The sequence below is a fragment of the Lethenteron reissneri genome, chromosome 16 (assembly GCF_015708825.2).
Source record: "Lethenteron reissneri isolate LAM-NWPU_2019-01 chromosome 16, ASM1570882v1, whole genome shotgun sequence".
Lineage (NCBI taxonomy): Eukaryota > Metazoa > Chordata > Hyperoartia > Petromyzontiformes > Petromyzontidae > Lethenteron > Lethenteron reissneri.
Window position 1 is genome coordinate 14,431,049 of NC_083794.1, and position 19,975 is coordinate 14,451,023.

A 19,975-nucleotide genomic window follows, 5' to 3' on the forward strand; every position below is an offset into this window, starting at 1 on the left:
CAGGACACAAACACAGAACACACACACACAGGGCACACACACACAGGACACACACACAGGACACACACACACAGGACACACACACAGGTGACACACACACAGAGGTGACACACACACACAGGTGACACACATACACAGGACACACACACGGGGGACACACGGGGGACACACACACAAGATACACACACACACAGGACACACACAGGTGACACACACAGGTGACACACACACACACAGGTGACACACACACAGGTGACACACACACACAGGGGACACACACAGGTGACACACACACACAGGTGACACACACACAGGTGACACACACACACACAGGGGACACACACACAGGATACACACACACACACAGGACACACACACAGGTGACACACACACACAGGATACACACACACACAGGATACACACACACAGGATACACACACACACACACAGGTGACACACACACACAGGTGAGAGCCACCATCCACGCTCTGACCACCGGAGCCCGGCCCGCGGCTCCCTCGAGGCCCGGGTGAGGATGTCCCGTGGGGGCCCTCCCTCGTGATTCGTTGGAGACATACAAACAACAGCTCCGTTGTGGGGGGCTTCCCTCCTTTTATGTGAGCCCAGGTCGGGGGCAACGTTGTCAGCTTCGCCCACCCAGCCTCCCTCCCTCCCTCCGGGCGGCTCTGCCGTCCAACCTTCCACCAACCTTCCACCAACCTTCCACCAACCTTCCACCAACCTTCCACCAACCTTCCACCAATCCCATACAATCCCATACAATCCACCCAGCTACCTGCACCCCCCTCCCCCCCGGCCCCGCCGAGAGGGTCACAGCCCCGCCCCCTGGCCCATGTCGCGGATGGCGCGCAGGCTGAGCTCGTAGGCGAGGAAGGCGGCGGCGCTCATTGGAAACCCGCGGACCAAGTTCACGGTGAGACCGCGGAGAAACACCTGGGGGGAGGGGGAGCAAAGGGGGGGGGGGGGAGCAAAGGGGGGGGGGAGCAAAGGGGGGGGGGAGCAAAGGGGGGGGGGAGCAAAGGGGGGGGGAGCGGGATAGAGGGACATAGAGGAGGTGGAATGGGAGAGGAGGTGTGAGATGGAATCCACATTCAGCGTAATTGCTCTGCACGGGTGATGCTTCCTGGTGTCTATGTGTGTGTTGGTAGTGTGTGGGAGTGTGTAGGTATGTATGTATAGTGGGGAGCGGTAGTGTAGCGGTTAGCGCGCTGCGCTATGAACCTGGCGACCCGGGTTCGATTCCCGCTCACGGCTAACACCAGTGACGATTATCTGAACCGGTCCTGGGCCTCCCCTAGGTCGACTCAGCCTTAAATGAGTACCTGGTGCGGTGTGTAAACATCGCCACTAGGGAGACAAAGGCGGTCGGGCGTGGGGCTGGCCACCCACCCCCTCGTGTACCGTTCCGGCCTTCATAGGTGCTCGTTAACAGCACTTGCTCCTACAGTCTGTTAAGGCTATACGGGGGATCTTTATATGGGAGTGTAATGATGAGTGTATGGATGTGTGTAACCAGTGCGTGTGTATATCTGATTGTCCAAGGTTGTGTGTATGAATGTGAGCACGTGTGTGTGTGTACGCAATGCGTGTGGGTGTTGGTGTGTATGGGTGTGCACGAGTGTGGCAGGCTGTGTGTGTGTACGTGTGTGCACGTGTGTGCACGTGTGTGCACGTGTGTGCACGTGTGTGCACGTGTGTGCACGTGTGTGCACGTGTGTGCACGTGTGTGCACGTGTGTGCACGTGTGTGCACGTGTGTGTGGAAGACTGTGTGTGGGTGTGGACATATTGGCAGTGGGGAGACAAACGCGGCCCGCCTTCACAAAGGGGCTCGTTTACAGCCCTTACCCCAACAATCTGTGCATGGCTACACGGGGGTCTTTGGGGCCGTCCATAAATGACGTCACGCGATTTTGGACGATTTTTGACACCCCCCTCGTCACACGGCGTCGCAAAAAGTCAGACCCCCCCCTCAAATATGACGTCACAAAGCTCTGCCCCCCCAAAAATATATAAAACATGCTTCAAATCGCTTCAAACTATTGTCATTGTAGTGCGTATTTAATGTGGCACTGCACTCTGATGTTGTAGGAGAAAACATTTATTAAAAAAAGTCTATTCAATTAAGTAGAACGTGTTGTCTATATTTATTTAAAGTTGCGCATTTTGATGTGACGGCACATTTCTCAAACCCCCCCCTCCCTCGTCACACATAATCACAAATGTCTGACCCCCCCCCCCACCCCGAGATGCGTGACGTCATTTATGGCCGGCCCCTTAGTCTTCGTGTGGCTGCGAGCACTGACCCCGGGCCCCTCTGCGCGGTAGCTGTGCAGGGCGCAGTGCCAGGCCCCCGTGTACTTGGTCTCCACAACCCCGTCCGCCTGCAGGCGACTCTTCACCACGTCGAAGGGGGTAGCCAGACCCCATGACAAGGATCCTGCCCCCCACACACACAGCGTGGCGTTAATTAAACAGCGATCTGTACCACAACACAACGATGAGACTAGGCTCTAAGGAAAGCTGTCTCGGGTGTGGACCAATCAACTTCAAGGACAGTGCACATTATCAGAGTTATGTTTTTTGTTTGCATTATGACTGCAGGTATTGTGGTCTATGTAAACATGACTCCTTGTAAAAAAAGGTGTCAGTTTTGTTGCCAGATAGAAGGGTTAAAAAACAATTATGATGATGATGATGTTTCGATTTAAAGCTTTCATGACTGCAGGGATTCATCTTCTTGGTTCTTTCGGTATAGTCATGTAGAAGGGAAATAATAAAAATAAGACGTAATAAAATAAAATTCTCACGACGTTTCGGCCACAACGCAAGCAGCCGCTGTATTATTTCCCTACTACGTGACTTTACCGAAAGAACCAAGAAGATGATGATGTTGTTTAAAATCCGCACGTGGTTCGCAATAAGTCACAAACACCTCCTCGTGAAAGACTCGGAGCAGAAGATTCGCCGGCTTCGTTCTTTCACGAAGCTTCTGGGGCCTCAACCCTGAACCGCATCCACTGCACAAAGCATGGCGACCCAGGCCGTGTGGTTGAAGGGGATGTGTAAATAATAATAATAAGAATTGAGTTATGTACGTGGAGGGGCAGGTCTGTATAAAACACTTCACTTCCACTGCTGTCCGCTAGCCAAGTCACCCTTGAAACAGAGCTCCACTTCGGAATCATCTTCTGAATATCCGCCTTATCTAGGGGCGCCACGGTGGCGAGAAGTTAACTACCTCGTCTGGTATACGGAAGGTCGTGGGTTCTATCCCGACCCTGACACCTGCTGTATATCAGGAGTTTGCATGTTCACTCTCCCCGCGGTTACGTGGATTTTTCTCCGGGTCCTCCGGTTTTTCCCCTCCACATTTAGAATCAACATCACGCGTGTAGACTATTTGTCTGCGATACATTGCCACGTGATGATAGGCCGCTTCGTTGAGCTATCATTTGTGATAGTCAGGACGCTTCTAAAAAAAGAGCTATAGAGCTCAGCGGGCCTCACCTGGTAAAATAAAAAAAGAAAAGAAAACAAACGTGAAATTAATTATCTTGTTGGTTACCTGCCAGTCCTCCTGCCACCCAAACCGCGCCCATGGAGGGCTCAGGCTGCCCGCTGGGGGTGAAGAACTGGCACAGCAGCACGTAGGGCACGAAGTACGTGCAGTAGCCCGGGACATCCCTCAGCAGCATCGCGCCGGCGCCTCTGTAGAGTCCCCGCAGCCCCCCGCGAGACACCGTGAGCCACACGCAGTGGATGGGGCCCCGGTACAACGAGCACGGCTGCAGGCCTGGGGGAGCAACGTGGAGAGCACGAGGAGCACGAGGGAGAGGCGTGGAGCGTAAGAACAACACCATTGGAGCTGATGATGATATCCACATTTTGTTCTCAATAATACGTAATAATAAAGCATAATCATGATTCGTTTGTAAATGAGTGCCACTTTACGCCGGGGCGTCTCGGAGCGCTTTATAAAGGGGCACCCTCGGCGGCAGCTTCCTCTGTGTGGCACCGGGTGACTCAGCGGCTGGCCTGCAATCTGGCATTAGTCTGCTGCCAGTCGTGGGGGTGGTTGCTGCTGTGTGTGCAAGCCCAACTGAGTAATTTGCGGATAATTTGGTAAAATCCGGACCTTGAATTAAGGTCCACACACGGTGAGAAGTTGATTCAGAAACCAGAGCACCGGGACAACACCCGCGCGTGCGAGGGGGGAACACTATATCCTATCCAGATGGGAAACAGGTGGAATCCACATGCTTGCCGTGCCACCTTCTCCTTGCGAGCAGGGCTACGGTACCTCCTCGTACCCCCATCCACGGGAAGGGGAGTGTCACAAAATGTGTGTGGTGATCCTCCAAACCCTCGCTGCCCCCACTTTTCTGGATTACAGGCCACGCGCGTAGCCATCACCGCCCAGGTCAATGAATGTGTCGCTGAACGCACTACCCCCCCGCCCCCCCTGCCCATGACTCGCTACTCACCGATCCCCAGATTCTGGGTCTGCATCTGCAGTCGAATCTTGACCAGGTCCACGGGCGCCCCCACGATGACGGACACGGCACCCGTGAGTGCGCTCGCCAGCATCAGCTCGGACACGGGGGTGCGCGACGGCGCGGCGGCGGCGGCGGCGGTGGCGGCGTGCTGGTGAGACCCCGGGACGCCGGGGCCCACGGGGGGTCTCAGCGACTCCAGCAGTCGCCGCGATGTGCTGAACACCCCGAAAACGAGCGAGTTGTAGGCGGCGATGCTCGCCAGGGGGAAGGACATGCCCTTGAAGAACGACAGCGCCTGTCACGTGCCGCACGCGGGCAGATCAGGATGGGAGGGGTGAATCATCAGTGATTCTGCACTTGCTCTATGACTATAGTACTATGCCGCCTTCAACTTTTATGAACGACTGGGTGTTTAAGGTGAGCGATTTTTCGCATTATCTGGATGTATAGCAAATTATAAAAAAACAATTACTTAACTATGCAATTAAAAAATTGTTTTAATATATATATTTTAGGGCCCCTTTATAACATATGCTACAGGCCCCACACTAGCTTAATGCGGCACTTGGTCAATCCACTGCTGGATGAAGGCCTACCCACCGAGCCGATGTAATAATCCACCCAGCAGGTACTGCACCACGAGCTGATGTCGTCGTTCCATCCTCTTCTTCTACATTCCTTGGCTGCCACTCCGCAAATGTTTGTTGACGAACACCGCCATCATCCCTTCCCCAATAGCCGTGGCGCGTCTTTCCCAAGCCCACACTTAAAAGTTTTCCTAATAGTTTGACAGAGGTGAGTACCCGTTAACCTGCGTAGGTCCTCTAATTCGTGTGTTCCTCTGTTGTTCAGTGTACGGCCATTCCAAGGGTGAAGTTGAGGGGAGCGTGGGTGGAGGGCCTCGTGTCAGCCGGAGCTGTCCAGGAGCTGAGCTCCCTCCACCAACCGGCGCTGCGCAGCGCGCTGAAGTATGGTTTCCCCAACGCGGTGTTGGGGAAGCCTTCATCCAAGTAGTGCATTATTTCGATTTAAAGCTTTCGTGACTGCAGGGATTCATCTTCTTGGTTCTTTCGGTAAAGTCACGTAGAAGTGAAATAATAAAATAATACAAATAAAACATAATAAAATAATTCTCACGACGTTTATTTTATTATGTTTTATTTTTCTTATTTTATTATTTCCCTTCTACGTGACTTTACCGAAAGAACCAAGAAGATAGTGCATTATTATTATTCTGAACTAGATCGTGGTTGGGGTGTCATCGCTCAATGTACCATCTACGTGCAACCAGCAGGTGGCGAGGGCACACAAGGGATGATCATTATGCAGAGGGACGGTGAAGTTTGGGTTGCCACCCGTTCCTTGTTGGTCCGCACTCCATACCTGTCAACGCATAACGTTCACCCGTATGCTTGTACGGGGAAATGGAGTTTCCAGGTCCATACGGCGTACAGCCGTTTCAATACGCGCACATTTTTGTTGGTCTATTTGTGTTTCTCCGTTGTGATGGGACTTTGTAGGATGAACGTTGATATTTATAAGGGCACGGGGTGACCAATACGTTCTGACTTGGTCTGTAATGAGGAAGGGCACTTCCCGACTCCCCCGTGTCTCATTGAGGTCCAGACTCAAGGCCTTCAACTCCTCCTGCGCGTCTGAGTGACCACGAGGAGCCTCTTCACTATCACGGTCACCATGCTGGCATCTCTGTCGCCCTCTGTACCCTGCAGACTCCTATTCTTCACCCCCCTCCCCCATTTCTTCTTAATAACGTCACTCCTCTGCTACTCCACTCCCCCTATAGTCTGGAGCTGCGTTGTCAGCCACCCTTGCTTCACAAACACGGACTATTCCCACTCGTGTAGGAACGGCCCTTGGGGCACGGCCTAGGTGTGTGGCGACAGGAGAAGGGCCGGGTCGTGACTCGGGTCGTGGTCTCGCTTTAAAGGGGCGCGTGTTTTTCTTTGGCGCGCGCAGGCTGCGGCATGGCTACTGTGCAGGAGAAATTTCGGCTCTGAGCGGGGAACGTCGGTGACAGGTTGCGTCGACAACACACACTGACACACAACGCGAAACAAATGGCTCACTCACACCGCATCGACGAGAGGCGTGGACACGTGGCGTCTGTCTGTAATGTGACCTTAGTAACCTTGGCGGGGGGCTGGTGGGGGGAGGGGGGTCTTGATTGGGGAGGCGCAGGGGGCACTAAACACTGCTTTAAGACTTTAATTCAATCCACGTCGCTCGTTCCAGGCTCACGGGGAGCGAACCGATGGTGTCCCACGTGCGGGTGTTTCATAATGTATTATCATTATTGTTGTTGTTGTTTTGAGCGTGATTCGCGTTGCTCCGAGGGGGATGTTGGTGTGGGTCGCTGTTGCGCTGATCGCTCATGATCAGTGCTCTCTCGTGCATAGATGCATGTCTACGAGAGATTCTCGGAATATCCTCAGCCCCCTCCCTTCACACTATAGGGGCAGATGTTAACTACCTCGCCTGGTATGCAGGAGGTCGTGGTTCGATCCGCCTGCTCTATATTTGGAGTTTGCGTGTCTTTCTCCCCGTGGTCGCGTGGATTTTTATCTGAGTCCTCCGGGTTCCCCTTCCACATTTAAAGTGAACATCACGCGTTTAGAGTATTTGGCTGTGATACATTTCCACGTCATAAGCCACTTTGTTGAGCTATCATTTGTGGTCAGATCGCTTCTGAAAAGAGCTACATAGCTCAGTGAGCCTGACTTGGTAAAACTAAATGTCGTTGAACTATTTGGTTTCGTGGTCTAAAACAAGGCTAAATAAATCAATACAAATCCACGCGTTCGTCAATAACACTGTGTGTGGTCTTAAAACAAACAAGTATATAATAGACACGACGCTTCGGGCAATGGCCCTTCTTTAGAGCACATAAATGGCCTCGTGTGCAAGGCACGGCCACGTGCCTTCAAAGCGCCCGTAGACGCGGCGATGTCACGCGGACACGCAGGGCGTGATGGGAGCGCCGATCGACCCCCTCACGGTCAAATTCGTTAATTTTTTTGTTTTCTACCGGCGAAGCAATCTCGTCGCGCAGAGTTCTGTGGCTCCGTTTCAGACCGCACGCACCACGTGAGCGTGTGTCTCACCAGGCGCTCATACTTTACAGAAAGATGTTAGAATTGGCCAAGAGTCGTCTAAAAGTTACTGTGATGAGTCTCATGGAGTTTGCTCATCACTCCGTTCACGCGTTTTAGCACAAAGTCCGCTGCATGGTCCCGCGTTCTTCCACGAAGCGGTTTCTTTTCAATGTGTGATAGTTAATGAATTATTAAATGAAAAACACAATCTGGCAGAAATCCAGACCGATTTGCAGTCCAAGGTTGTGATGACGATTGCCCCCAGCTCTTCCGCCCCCCCCCCTCCCTCCAGCTGTGCCGCCCAGAATCGCGATGTAGCGGCCACAATGAATCATTCACTTACAGGAAACACCTTCATATACAGAGGACCGCAGAGCTTCGGGAATTGCTGGCGCCGGTTTACGGCGTGGCTGCTGCTGCCTTCCCGCCCGTCCGTGGTTCTTCCTCGCGCATTGCAATTGTGTATGACTATGCGTGTTTCTACGTGCGTCATGTGTTTGATGTTGTGTTTGTGGGTGTGTATGGACAATTGTGTAGCTGTAAGAAGGCAGACAGAAATCAAGAAGACGAAATGGAGAGGTGAACTTGAGCCGGGTGCGGGGTTGCCAGTGAAGAGTTGGACTTGATCGTGAGAACGAACCGTGACATTGTGGCCGAGCTAAGTTTGCGTGAAATCGGTGCACGTCGGTGATTGACGAAAAACATGGAAGGAAAAACTGAAAAGGGCCGCGGAGAAGCGCGGAGAGACGCACGCTTGGGCATGCCACTGAGAGACAGAGAGAGGAACGCGTGCATCAGAAGACCACATGCAGGTCAACGATGACATCGTCCAAACTATAAAAACCGAAGTGGCTTTGAACAGGAAGCGCTGTGGCTAACAAGGGGTGATGGATGCAGGTCGAGGAGATGGCAGCGACGACATCAGCTGGCGTGCAGGCGACGAATGGATCGTTGTATCGCAGGATCGTGAGAGCTTTGGGGATGCCTTCATCCAGCAGTGGATTGATCATGCCTGATGACGATGTGTATACATCTGTGTGTGTGTGTGGATAAGGTGAGTGGAGACGCACCGATTCCTTCCTGTAGATCGAGGTTATGCAGTGGAACATGTTTCGGTACCCAGAGGCGGCCTGCAGTCGAGTCTGTCCACAGACAAAGACAAAGATCCCCCATGTAGCCTCTCACACATTTTTGGGGGGGCGATGGAGGGGGTATTCACAAGCATCTGTTATGACGCACCAAGCTACTCATGTCAGGCTGAGTCCACCTTGGGAAGGGGTCCAGGACCGGTTCACATGTTCGTCACTGTTATTGATCGTGAGCGGGAATCGAACTCAGGTGGGCCGGGTTCGTATCGCATGGCGCTATTGCCGCTGCGTCACCGCTCCCCATTACGCCACGCGCAGTCGCACGAACACGTGCACGCGTGACGCGTGCCCAAGGAGACCAGGTGACCACAGGACACGGGTAACGATCGATGCCGCGTCCACGCGCTCGGGGCGAGCGCCAGGAACGCGGCCGCATTTGGGATTTTACATCGGTGGTGGGGGTGGGGCGGAGACGCCCGTCACCTGCCACGTTAATCATTCACACCGGGGGGGGGGGCTTTGTGTTTCATAACTCGGCATACATATTTGTCAGTGGGGGGGAGGGGTTCAAAAGTCGCGCGCACATGGTGCCGCGTAATTATATTATTATGATCATTGCGCGACAATTCCACGACTGATTAATATGGATGATTTAGTACAATCGCACCCGCTATAATGTGGAAAGTTAATGGCGAGAATTTCAAACCGCGACTTTGGAACCACCCACCGCGCTGTCTCTCTCTCTCGTCACTGCAACTCGCAGTGCTCGGTCTTCAGGGTCTAATGTGCGTATGTGGCGCTGCAAGCGTTGGGGGGGGGGGGGGGACAAGGATGCTGCTGCAAGGCCTCGTGCTGTACAGTGTTCGCGATGCAAGCGGAGAGTTGAGATGCAACGGTAGGGGGATGCCGGTTGTGCTGCAAGTGATGCAAGGGCGGCGCTAACGGGTTGAGGGTGGACGCAGTGAGACGCAAGGGTTGAGGTGCAAGGGTAGGGCGATGACGGTCGTGCTGCAAGGGATGCTGCATGCGCGGTGCTGCAAGAACAGCGATGCAGGGGGCCGTGCTGCATTCGTGCTGCCCCAATGGTGTAGGGAATGCAAGGGTAGGGACCTAACAATGGGGTTACAATGGTAGGGATTTAACAATGGGGTTACAATGGTAGGGATTTAACAATAGGGTTACAATGGTATGGATTTAACAATGGGGTTACAAGGGTAGGAACCTAATAATGGGGTTACAAGGGTCGGGATTTAACAATGGGGTTACAAGGCTCGGGATTTAACAATGGGGTTTCAAGGATAGGGACCTAACAATGAGGTTACAAGGGTCGGTATTTAACAATGGGGTTACAAGGGTAGGGATTTAACAATGTGGTTACAAGGGTCGGGATTTAACAATGGGGTTACAAGGGTCGGTATTTAACAATGGGGTTACAAGGGTAGGGATCTAACAATGGCGTTACAATGGTAGGGATTTAACAATGGGGTTACAAGGGTCGGGATCTAACAATGTGGTTACAATGGTAGGGATTTAACAATGGGGTTACAATGGTAGGGATTTAACAATGGGGTTACAAGGGTCGGGATTTAACAATGGGGTTACAATGGTAGGGATTTAACAATGGGGTTACAAGGGTAGGGATTTAACAATTGGGTTACAATGGTAGGGATTTAACAATGGGGTTACAAGGGTCGGGATTTAACAATGGGGTTACAAGGGTCGGGATCTAACAATGGGGTTACAAGGGAAGGGATTTAACAATGGGGTTACAAGGGTAGGGATTTAACAATGGGGTTACAATGGTAGGGACTTAACAATGGGGTTACAAGGGTCGGGATTTAACAATGGGGTTACAAGGGTCGGGATCTAACAATGGGGTTACAAGGGTAGGGATTTAACAATGGGGTTACAAGGGTAGGGATTTAACAATGGGGTTACAATGGTAGGGACTTAACAATGGGGTTACAAGGGTCGACATGCAAACGTCATGCTCGCATGTGTGGCACGGCACAACAAGTGCAGGGGGTGCGCGCACCTTCACTGTGTCCATGGGATGCCCCACCACGACGCTGGAGGCTCCTGGTGGCGCACGCAGACACACACACAGACACACACAGGGATACAGACACACAGACACACACCCAGGGATACAGACACACACACAGGGATACAGACACACAGGGATACACACACACAGGGATACAGACACACACACACACAGGGATACAGACACACACACAGAGATACAGACACACAGGGATACACACACACAGGGATACAGACACACACAGGGATACACACACACACCCGATAACACAGACACACACACACAGACACACACCCGAGAACACACAGACACACACACACAGACACACACAGACACACACACACAGACACACACCCGATAATACAGACACACACGAGAACACACAGACACACACACAGACACACATCCGGGGACACGCAGGTGTGAGACGCATCGCGATGCCCATCTCTGAACATCGCCGCCGCTGCTACTGCTTGAGCAGTGATTGGTGTCAGTGATTGGTGTCAGTGATTTGTGTGAGTGATTTGTGTGAGTGATTTGTGTCAGTGATTTGTGTGTGTGCGGTAGTGGAGCGGTCATCGCACTGTGCGACAAAACCGGCGACCCGAGTTCGATTCCCGCTCACGGCCAACACCAGTGACGATTATTTAAACCGGTCCTGGGCCTTCCCTAGGTCGACAGAGCCTCAAATGAGTACGTAGTGCGATGTGTAAACATCGCCACATCCCTGTGTGCCGTGTCGGCGGCTTTCGTGGGTGCTCGCTAACAATTCTTTCCCCAACAGTCTGCTATGTGAATGCGCGAGGTATGTGCCTTTGTTTTCTTACGTCCCACTATCATGCTGTCCTCCCGCACTTCCAATTAGCACGGCTGGCTACGTACGGTGCGAAAAAAGTCCTACATACATCTGACGAAATCTCTCGCATGAATTCAGTGACAGTGCCGTGGTTGGCATGGGCCCTGGTACATGGAATTAAATGGGCACCTCCCTGTCCAATTTCCCCTCTTCATAGCCTTGCACTTGATCCCCCCTCCCCCCTCTGTCTTGTGGGTGCCGGTGCAGTTGGACCGCCTGCACACTCGATAGGATCGGACAGTCACGTCCAATGGACGTGCGGGCAGCTTGTATGTTTATATAAATTGGCCAAACGTCCCAAAATCGCAAGACGCTTGTGAAAAAGTGTCTTGAGACTCAGCGAGGTTGTTGCGGATAAAGATACAACTTTTTTTTGTTCAATTCTTTTCATTTTATTTCACCACGTAAGGCTCACTGAGCTATGTAGCTCTATTTCCGAAGCGACCTGGCCAAAATGATAGCTCAACGAAGTGGCTTATCAAGTAGACATTTATAGCAGACAAATGCTCGAAACGCGTGTTTCTAAACCCGGAGAAAAATCCAAACGACCGCGTCTAGAACACGCAAACTCCAAATATACAGCAGGCGTCAGGGTCGGGATCGAATCAACACCCTCTTGTCTACCAGGCGAGGTTGTTAGCATCTCGCCACCGTGGCGCCCATTACATCAACAACAGCCACTTTATCTCGCAAAGCCCCCATTTCCGTCACAACACGCAATTGGATTTGGAATCGGACGATGCCTCGTGACACGAGGACTTTTGATCAAGCTGCGAACATTTAACCATACGCCGTGCACAGGTGACCACAAGCAGGTAACAACCCCCCCCACCTCTCGTTACCCCCCGCCCCCACGAACCCCCTCCCCTCTCCCACTCACAACTCACCTCCAATCCACCCGGCCACGAAGTCATCCACTCTAACGTTGCCCATGCTTCAGTCGATGACAGAAGTCGTCTCCGAGATTGCGCTCGAAAAGACGTGGCCAGCAGGTCTGCCACGGCGATCACCTCCAGGGGCACTGAGACCCCGCGGGGACTGGGACCCCTCCCTCGGGGTGCTGGGAGCCGCTGGGTTTCAGGGGTGGTCCTGGGTGTTGCTGTTGAGTCGCGATCACTCCTGCCAGTGCACCACGCTATATGTGCCCACTGCCTTATCAGCCAGTGCCCTCTACCCTCCCACCTCGCTCTCTCCTCCCTCCCACCATCCCTCCTCCCTTCATTGATCTCTCCATCCATTCCTCTTCCTTCATCCCTCCCTCCATTCCACTATCCCTCAACCTCCTCTCTTCCTCTTTCCCTCCGTGCATTCCATCTCCCTCCCGACCTCCCTCTATGTCGGCCCTGCCGCCACCACGCTTCGTGAATCATAATTAACAAACCGTTCATGAGATGCAGGGTCAAAGTTCATTTGCGAATGATTTTTTTTCCGAACCGCACATTGGGAATACGTCCAAGAGGCTCCGATGCTCAAACGAGCCCAGAGCAGCGATCACCTCTGTCCGTTGGGAGGTGCCGAGCCCTTGGTGGAAATTCCACATTCCTATGACACTGACGCCTATCGCAAAATCATCCGGGGAGCCGCCCTGTTTCGTCGGATGTTGGAAGCGAAGCGCAGCAAGGTTTCAGCCTCGACAGAGCTCGGACGGTGGCATGCGCCAGGCTCGCCCGGGGTTGTAGGCGCGGGGCCGTGACGCGTGTCTCGGCGGTGCTGTCCCTGGTGACGGGTGGTGGTGGGGTGTCTCCGGGGCTCTTCCCACGTGGAGACTCTCATCAGTGGGATTTTACAGTCGAAAGTTCAACTCATGCCAACGCCGAGACCACCCTTGTGGACAAAACGAAAATTTCTGCTTTACAGTCACCAAATCCCATGGTGGGGGAGGGGGGGGGGGTTAACCACTTTCTCTGCCGCGTGGCGCTATTTCAAACCTGCCGTGGAATTCTCTAGCCGTGCAGCGGCCCAGGGCCGACGTGGTCGTCACCGCGAGCGAACAGCGGGGGACGCAGGCGGCGACTCTCGGTTGTTATCGCCAAGGCGATTGCGAACGCGTCAATAATTCATTTTCGTTGAACAAATGAGCGTGCCGCGATGGAGGGGCTACTGCCAGCGTGATGGGCGCCGTGTCGCCGTGACATCCTCGCACGCACGGAGACGATTACGACAAAAGTAGAATTCGCTCCATCAAATCTCGCGAGCTGACGACACTCGGATATTGTTCGTTAACGTTGAGAGCGCGGCACGAATTCAACTTTCAAACAAAGACATGGGCAGAGGCGCGGGAGAATTCATTCAATAATAAGTGTGGGCCCCGGTGCCACCTGGGATACTCAGCGCCCCCTGGGGTGGCCAGTGCCGGATGAAGCGAGTGCGGGGCCTATAGCATATGATGTTGTAAAGGGGCCCTATATTAAAAAAATTACATTTTTACTTGCATAGCAAAGTAAATTGTATTTTCGTTGCTATACAGCCATATAATACGACAAATCGCTAACCTTAAAACACCCAGTCGTTCATGAAAGTTACAGCGCAGTATAGTACTATAGTAGTAGAACAAGTGCGGAATCACAGAACCGGAATTGATACCTTGAAAGCATTGTGCGGAGTTCTTGAAAGTGCGGGGCCCGTAGCAAGTGTAGCTACTACACGTGTAGTAGCTACACGTGTGCTAACTAGGACAATCCGACGCTGGGGGTACCCACCGTTCAATCTGTTTTGAGACCCCCCCCCCACTCCACCAACACGCGAGGTGCTTTTCCCCGTGCCTACCCGGCCAACGCCGTCATTCTCCGACCGGAGTGGACCTCCGTCACGAAGAACACGAACGGCCCCGTACCTCCGGGCGGTGTTTATTGTGGGAAACGTTCACCGCGCACGCACTGCCGTCCCTGGGGGGCCGCGGCGACTCTGGGCGACAGCTCCGGGCCCCGCGATTTGGCGTCAAGGTGCCAGAAGCGATCACCTCCCGTTCGCTTTGAAGGCGTCGGGGGGCGCACGCTGCGTGATTTGCCAAGGGCGCCGCACCCCCTCCACCTCCCCCCTCCCTATGGGCAGCCCCGCATGCATGCGTCGGAAACCGCGAATACAGAACGAGTGTTGTTTTTCTTCTTCTACTGTGATGTATATTTGTTTTTAAAGGAGGGACGTTCGAGCGACGGCCTTGACAAAGAGGCCACTCGAGGCAGATCCGGAGGTCGCGAGACCGATAACCGGATGAGTGGCTGTTCTAGGAACGATTCACTTGGTCCTGCCATATGACTGTGGAATTGTCGCCACTGGTTCACAGCACCGCCAGAGGTGAGCCCCGCCTGTCGGATTTAATTACGCTGCAGTGAAAGCGATATACGTTTCTGTATATTTACATTTCAAATTAAACCACTTTTACCATAACCTGCTGCCAAGCTTGTGGTCAGACATACGAAGAGCGATTGACACATTCGTGGATACAGCGATAAATGGATCGATTAATAGATCAAGAGTTTGTCAGACAAACTAAGATGGATAGATGGAGATACGTGTTGGTGACAAAGCGATACATCGTCAGGCGAGTGAGAAGACGTTTCACTTAAAGGGGCAGGCGAGCTCCTGTCGAGGGCAGGCCGACGGGCCAAACTTTCTCAAACTCCGGCAACGTTCTTGACGCTTTCCCCGCCTTAAAAAACATAAACCCCACCGATACATGAAAGAGCCTTAAACACGCGCTGTCCCGTTCCCCTCCCAACCTCCGTCAGCAGCAGCAGTAAACAAGCGGCTTGCTCTGCCAGAGATAAGAGGCCGTGTTCCACAAATGGAACACTAGGTTATCTTACGGTTTTCGAACACGTGGCACACACGTGGGCACACAGCCTTTTGTTCGCCGCCCATTTGTTTTCTTGTTTGTCGGTCATCCCAGAATGCACCGACAGGGCGAGCGGGAATCCCCCAACCACCGCGCCCCTCGAGAAGAGGTTGTGAAAGACAACTTGGCCCAGTTGACGGCCAGGGTGAGTTTTCGTTCCGTGACAGCTGCACCTGTGGAACCTGTGGCACGTGACTCCTGCAGCACCTGGACAAAATGTGGATGACGCCACCGGCACGCAGTCGCCTCCTCTTCAATCTCGAATGACATCACGGGATCTTTAATGCCCGCTGAAAAGCAGACCGGCGATAATTTAGCGGTCACACCCGCATTTACCGGGGCGGCTGACCGGATTCGAACCACGATTCCCGTGTAACAAGCGGCAAAACGCGCAACCGCCGAGCCACTTCACTGGCCCAACACTCGTAGCAGCTCCTGTCATCTTGGCCACCGCTTCTCCTGTGCGATGTCCGCAGCGCTCGGGATTTCACGATCTCTACCTCCGACGCTTTGAATCGGCACCACCCACGCGCGTGAACCACACGCGGGCTGTTGGCAGGACTCGCAACAAAATAATGTAACATCTTTTTTATTCAAATTGACCAAAAAACAAAACCGTCATCACAAAATGAACTTTGTTTAAAAACACATTCGCAACAAGACAAAACCCGTCGTCGCGCATTCCGAGCAACGACGAGAAATCAACTTGATGGCGGCAAAGGCAGGCGACGCCAACTCGTCTCGGGAAACATTATCTGGCCTCTTGAGTTGCACCGCCACATTCACCGTTTGGTGCCACACGCCACCAGTGGTTTGCTACAATTGACGCCTCTTTGAGATGAAGTACAAAGATCAACACAGTGCAAGTTTTTGTTTCTCTTGCAATAACGTTGCTAGCAACAAATGCTGTTGCCGTGTGCTTTTTGCCCTTTTCATAGAGTTTTGTTTTTTAAGAAAAGGATGCAACACCGAGGGAAATAAAAGTTGCATTTAGGTCCGCAACTCGAAGCAACTGTTATTCTAGCATTATGTTGTCTTTTTGTACGAGCAATATTGCGCTGATTGATTCGAATGGGCCACGTGGTAATCGAATGAACCTGGACCAACATGGCTGCATTTCTTGTCGTTGCATGAGACGCCTCGATGTTTGTGAACACTGCATTAAAATGTAATCATGGTTTAAAGCGCACCTTTTTTCCTTTAAAATTTTCCTGAAGAGTTGTTTGATTTGTGTATAGGTTATCAAGCTGCCTTTACTTTCCTAGATTCACAGCCAGGCTTCCTGTGGCAGGGCTGCACAGAGGGGAGTGGGGTGGGCTGGTGTCAAGGCCCAACATTAAGTTCAAAGCAGGACAACAATTGAATGATGCAACAAAGTTACGTTCAGGATAGTTTCACCGTTTAGCTTCGACAGAGGGCTGCAAAGGGCAGTCTGTGAGTTCCTGCGCCATCTCTACCGCCAGTTGCATTTTTGTTTGGCACTAAATTACAAAAATAACAACAAAACTTCGTGTCGCATTCGGGGGGAGGGACAGCAACTACGCAGCAAGCAACCAGCTGGGCTTCTGTATCTCGAGTGGCATCGACGCCTCTCCCACTACTCGGGGAACGGGACACCGTGCTGCGTCTCTCCGTCACATCGTCCATCGCTTGCGGGGGGTGGGGGTCAGGCCTCCATAGCTCCAAGGGCTTCTCTGCCACGTGGCCGCTGCCCTCCCCCACCAGCCTGCCACGGCCGCACGCTCGCGACGACTTCATGAGCGTCGCTACCATCGCGGTGCAACCGGGACGCCAACGTGGCGCCAACGCGGCGGCGGCGGCGGTCACCACTCAAGCTCCACGGGGTAGCTCCCCGTCAGGCAGGCGGTGCAGTGACCGGAGCCTGCCGAGCCGTTGGCCACTTCGCGACCGTCGTGGTCGCGGTCGTCATCGGGTTCCAGCTGCACGGCCGTCACCGGGACGTTGCCCCCGTGCTTGATGCCCTTCTGCACAGCCCACTGCAGCCCTGCCACGGACAGGTACTCCACACTGTTGGCATCTGCGTGCAGTTGTGGGAGAGAATGATTGGTAGTAGTAGGGGGGTGGGTGGGGAGGGGGGGGGGGAGACAGACATGGGTCGGCGTAAGGCAGAGGTGACGAGCGCACGCGACCCACGACTTCGCGTCGCGCGGCACGCGGCAAAAACGAGCGGCAAAGAGGCACCGCGAGCTTCTCGGCAGCGCGAATCTGGCACGACGATGGAGACCTAAGGCCAGGATGGTGGTGGTGGTGATGATGAGAGAGATCCTTGAATGCTGTGCGGCGTAACAAAGAGCGGACCGTTGGGGGTCAACTCGGCCGTCCCACAAAACACGGAAGCGATGTGGAGGTCCCGAGCGGCGCTGGCCTTGAACCTATTGACCTTTACTTTAGATTATTTATAAACACGAGGCCTTACGCAGTGGTGTGTTGTGACAGCGATGACCCGCGATGCTCGTTGAGGTCGGGGACCACGACCCGCGATAGCGGTTAAGCCCGCGCCGTTGTTTTCTCGGTCCGTGTTTCCATTACAAAAATCGCCGCCCTCTTCGCTGCCTCCCCGTGCAAGGCGTGCGTGTGCCGTGACGAGCGGTGAGTGGTTTGTTGGGTCGCGATGTGGCGGAATTCTGCGTGGATCGGTGTTGCGCGGCGTTGTGACGTTGCGTGCTTTCTGCGTTGTCGGGCGGTGGTGGCTACGGACGCGGCCTACGACCCGACTGCTGTAGAACCAGCCAGGGTTGGTGGATCGCCGCACCGATGTTGTGAAACTTCCTTCTCGTAGGCGTCGAGGCGGTGCCATTCCCTGACTTGCCACACTGTCAAGTGCCTACCAATATCTGCCCTTTCTGCACGGGACTAAAGTGTTGTCCCCTCGCTCGCGTGAGCTCCGATTTCCTTCGCAATGTACAAACAGTCATTCATTATCTCAAAACATCTTACTATATGAAACACAGCAGAGCTTGGGCAATTGCTAAGTAGCAGCGGCTCATCGCGTGGCCTGATGTCTTTCCCCGCTTGTCTGAGGTTCCCTGCACCTTTGAGTCGTTTCGCTCTCCGCGAGCGAATACTGTGCGGCCGCGTCGCAAGTTCAAGATATTACTATAGTCCTGCGTGGCATTGCGCAGCGCGCTACGATTCGGTGCGGCGTAACAATTCGGTGCCAAGCGGTTCAACGTGGCCCGACGCACTGCAGCCCAGCGCGGCGCAGCGCGTGCCGCGCGGCGTGGCGTGGCGCGATCGTGGTGCGGCACGATCGTGGTGCGATCGTGGTGCAGTTCGGTGTGACGCGGGGCGTGGCCGCGGTCAGGCGCGGCCTCACCGAGGTGGCTGGCGAGGGAGTTGAACTGGGGTTTGTTGGCGATGAGCTCCTCACGCGTCGGGATGTTGATGCCCATGTAGCACGGGTGTCGCACGGGCGGCGAGGCGACGCGCACGTGGACCTGCGGCGGTGGCGGAGCGGCACGGCGCGGTCAGGCCCGGCACGCACGTCCCACACACACGACACCCCCCGCACCACCCCTCCCTCCCCCACATTCCCACATTCAGCACCATGGACAAGTCCCGGGGAACTCTCTTGGCGCGAGACAGATTAATATTTAGGTCGACAAGCAAAATGACAGATCAATCGAGAGGTGGAGAGAGATCGATAGAGAACCTTCATGAGCTGTGTAGAGCCGACAGAGACCAGAAGTCTAGTGAGATGGAGATCGCACACAAAGACCTGTAGACTCGCACAGATAATAAAATGGACTTTACATAAAACCCACGAGCTTACAGAGGAACGTCATAGGATAACACAGAGACACACAGACTTACATAAACGTACAATAGCTAGGAGCCACGAAGCCCAGAATCTAAAAAAAAAACATACAACAAATCCCGACGTGTAAACAAAACCATCGCGGCAAACGCTGCGTGAAATGTAACCAAATAACGATGACTAAAAGCAACAAACTCGCTATTTGGAACGGTAAAAGTTATAAATTGTTGGCGCGTCCGCCTGCATGAATGAAGCGGAGTGGCGCGCCCACCACCCGGAGGTCGTCATCCCCGCCGCAGTCACCACGACACGTGGCACCTACGGAGGAGCAGGCCGGGGCTTTTCCTCCCCTCGCTCGGTCCCCAGATCTTCAACGACTTCACCGCGAGCGGGGCGAGCGGCGGGGAGAAGGGGTGGGGGGGGCAGGGGGGGCGGACGAAGACCACGGAGGCGCGGCTCTTCTCTCTGACCTTGGCTGCGGAGCACGGGTCGGGGGGTGGATTGCCGCCCTCGACAAACAGCGCGGCTCGCCGGGCGGTGGGGAGCGAGCGAAATCGCAACGTCGCCGTTTACCTCCCGCGGGCCGCGTCGAACCGCGGGCGCAGGATCGCAGCGGCGATGTAGCGCGACGGGCGTGGGCCCCGGTGCGACAAATTCGTTCTGCGATCCGAGCGGGAGGTCGCTCTCCGGGACTCGACTCTGTCCGCGCTCCCGGCGCCGCGCGCGCTCCCCCCTCGTG

The 19,975-nt window shown here is 54.0% G+C and overlaps 2 protein-coding genes across 2 annotated transcripts in view; both read right to left on the reverse strand.

Moving 5' to 3' along the window:
* Window positions 1–794: 794 nt before the first annotated feature.
* SLC25A48 (solute carrier family 25 member 48) lies at window positions 795–12,740 on the reverse strand. The gene is made up of 7 exons (XM_061552504.1): window positions 12,511–12,740; window positions 10,756–10,799; window positions 8,703–8,774; window positions 4,508–4,814; window positions 3,589–3,816; window positions 2,327–2,460; window positions 795–954 (listed from the first exon to the last, which is right to left on the reverse strand). Exons 1-7 carry the CDS (start codon window positions 12,554–12,556, stop codon window positions 832–834), a joined length of 954 nt encoding a protein of 317 aa, XP_061408488.1. The 5' UTR covers window positions 12,557–12,740; the 3' UTR covers window positions 795–831.
* A 3,294-nt stretch (window positions 12,741–16,034) lies between these two features.
* Window positions 16,035–19,975, reverse strand: part of PPAT (phosphoribosyl pyrophosphate amidotransferase) — a 40,936-nt gene continuing 36,995 nt past the window's right edge. Inside the window, exons 10-11 of the mRNA XM_061552512.1 lie at window positions 18,796–18,916; window positions 16,035–17,496 (exon numbers count right to left, since the gene is read on the reverse strand). Of these exons, the coding sequence (XP_061408496.1) occupies window positions 17,282–17,496; window positions 18,796–18,916 (336 nt within the window). The 3' untranslated portion in view covers window positions 16,035–17,281. The remainder of the gene's footprint in view (window positions 17,497–18,795; window positions 18,917–19,975) is intronic.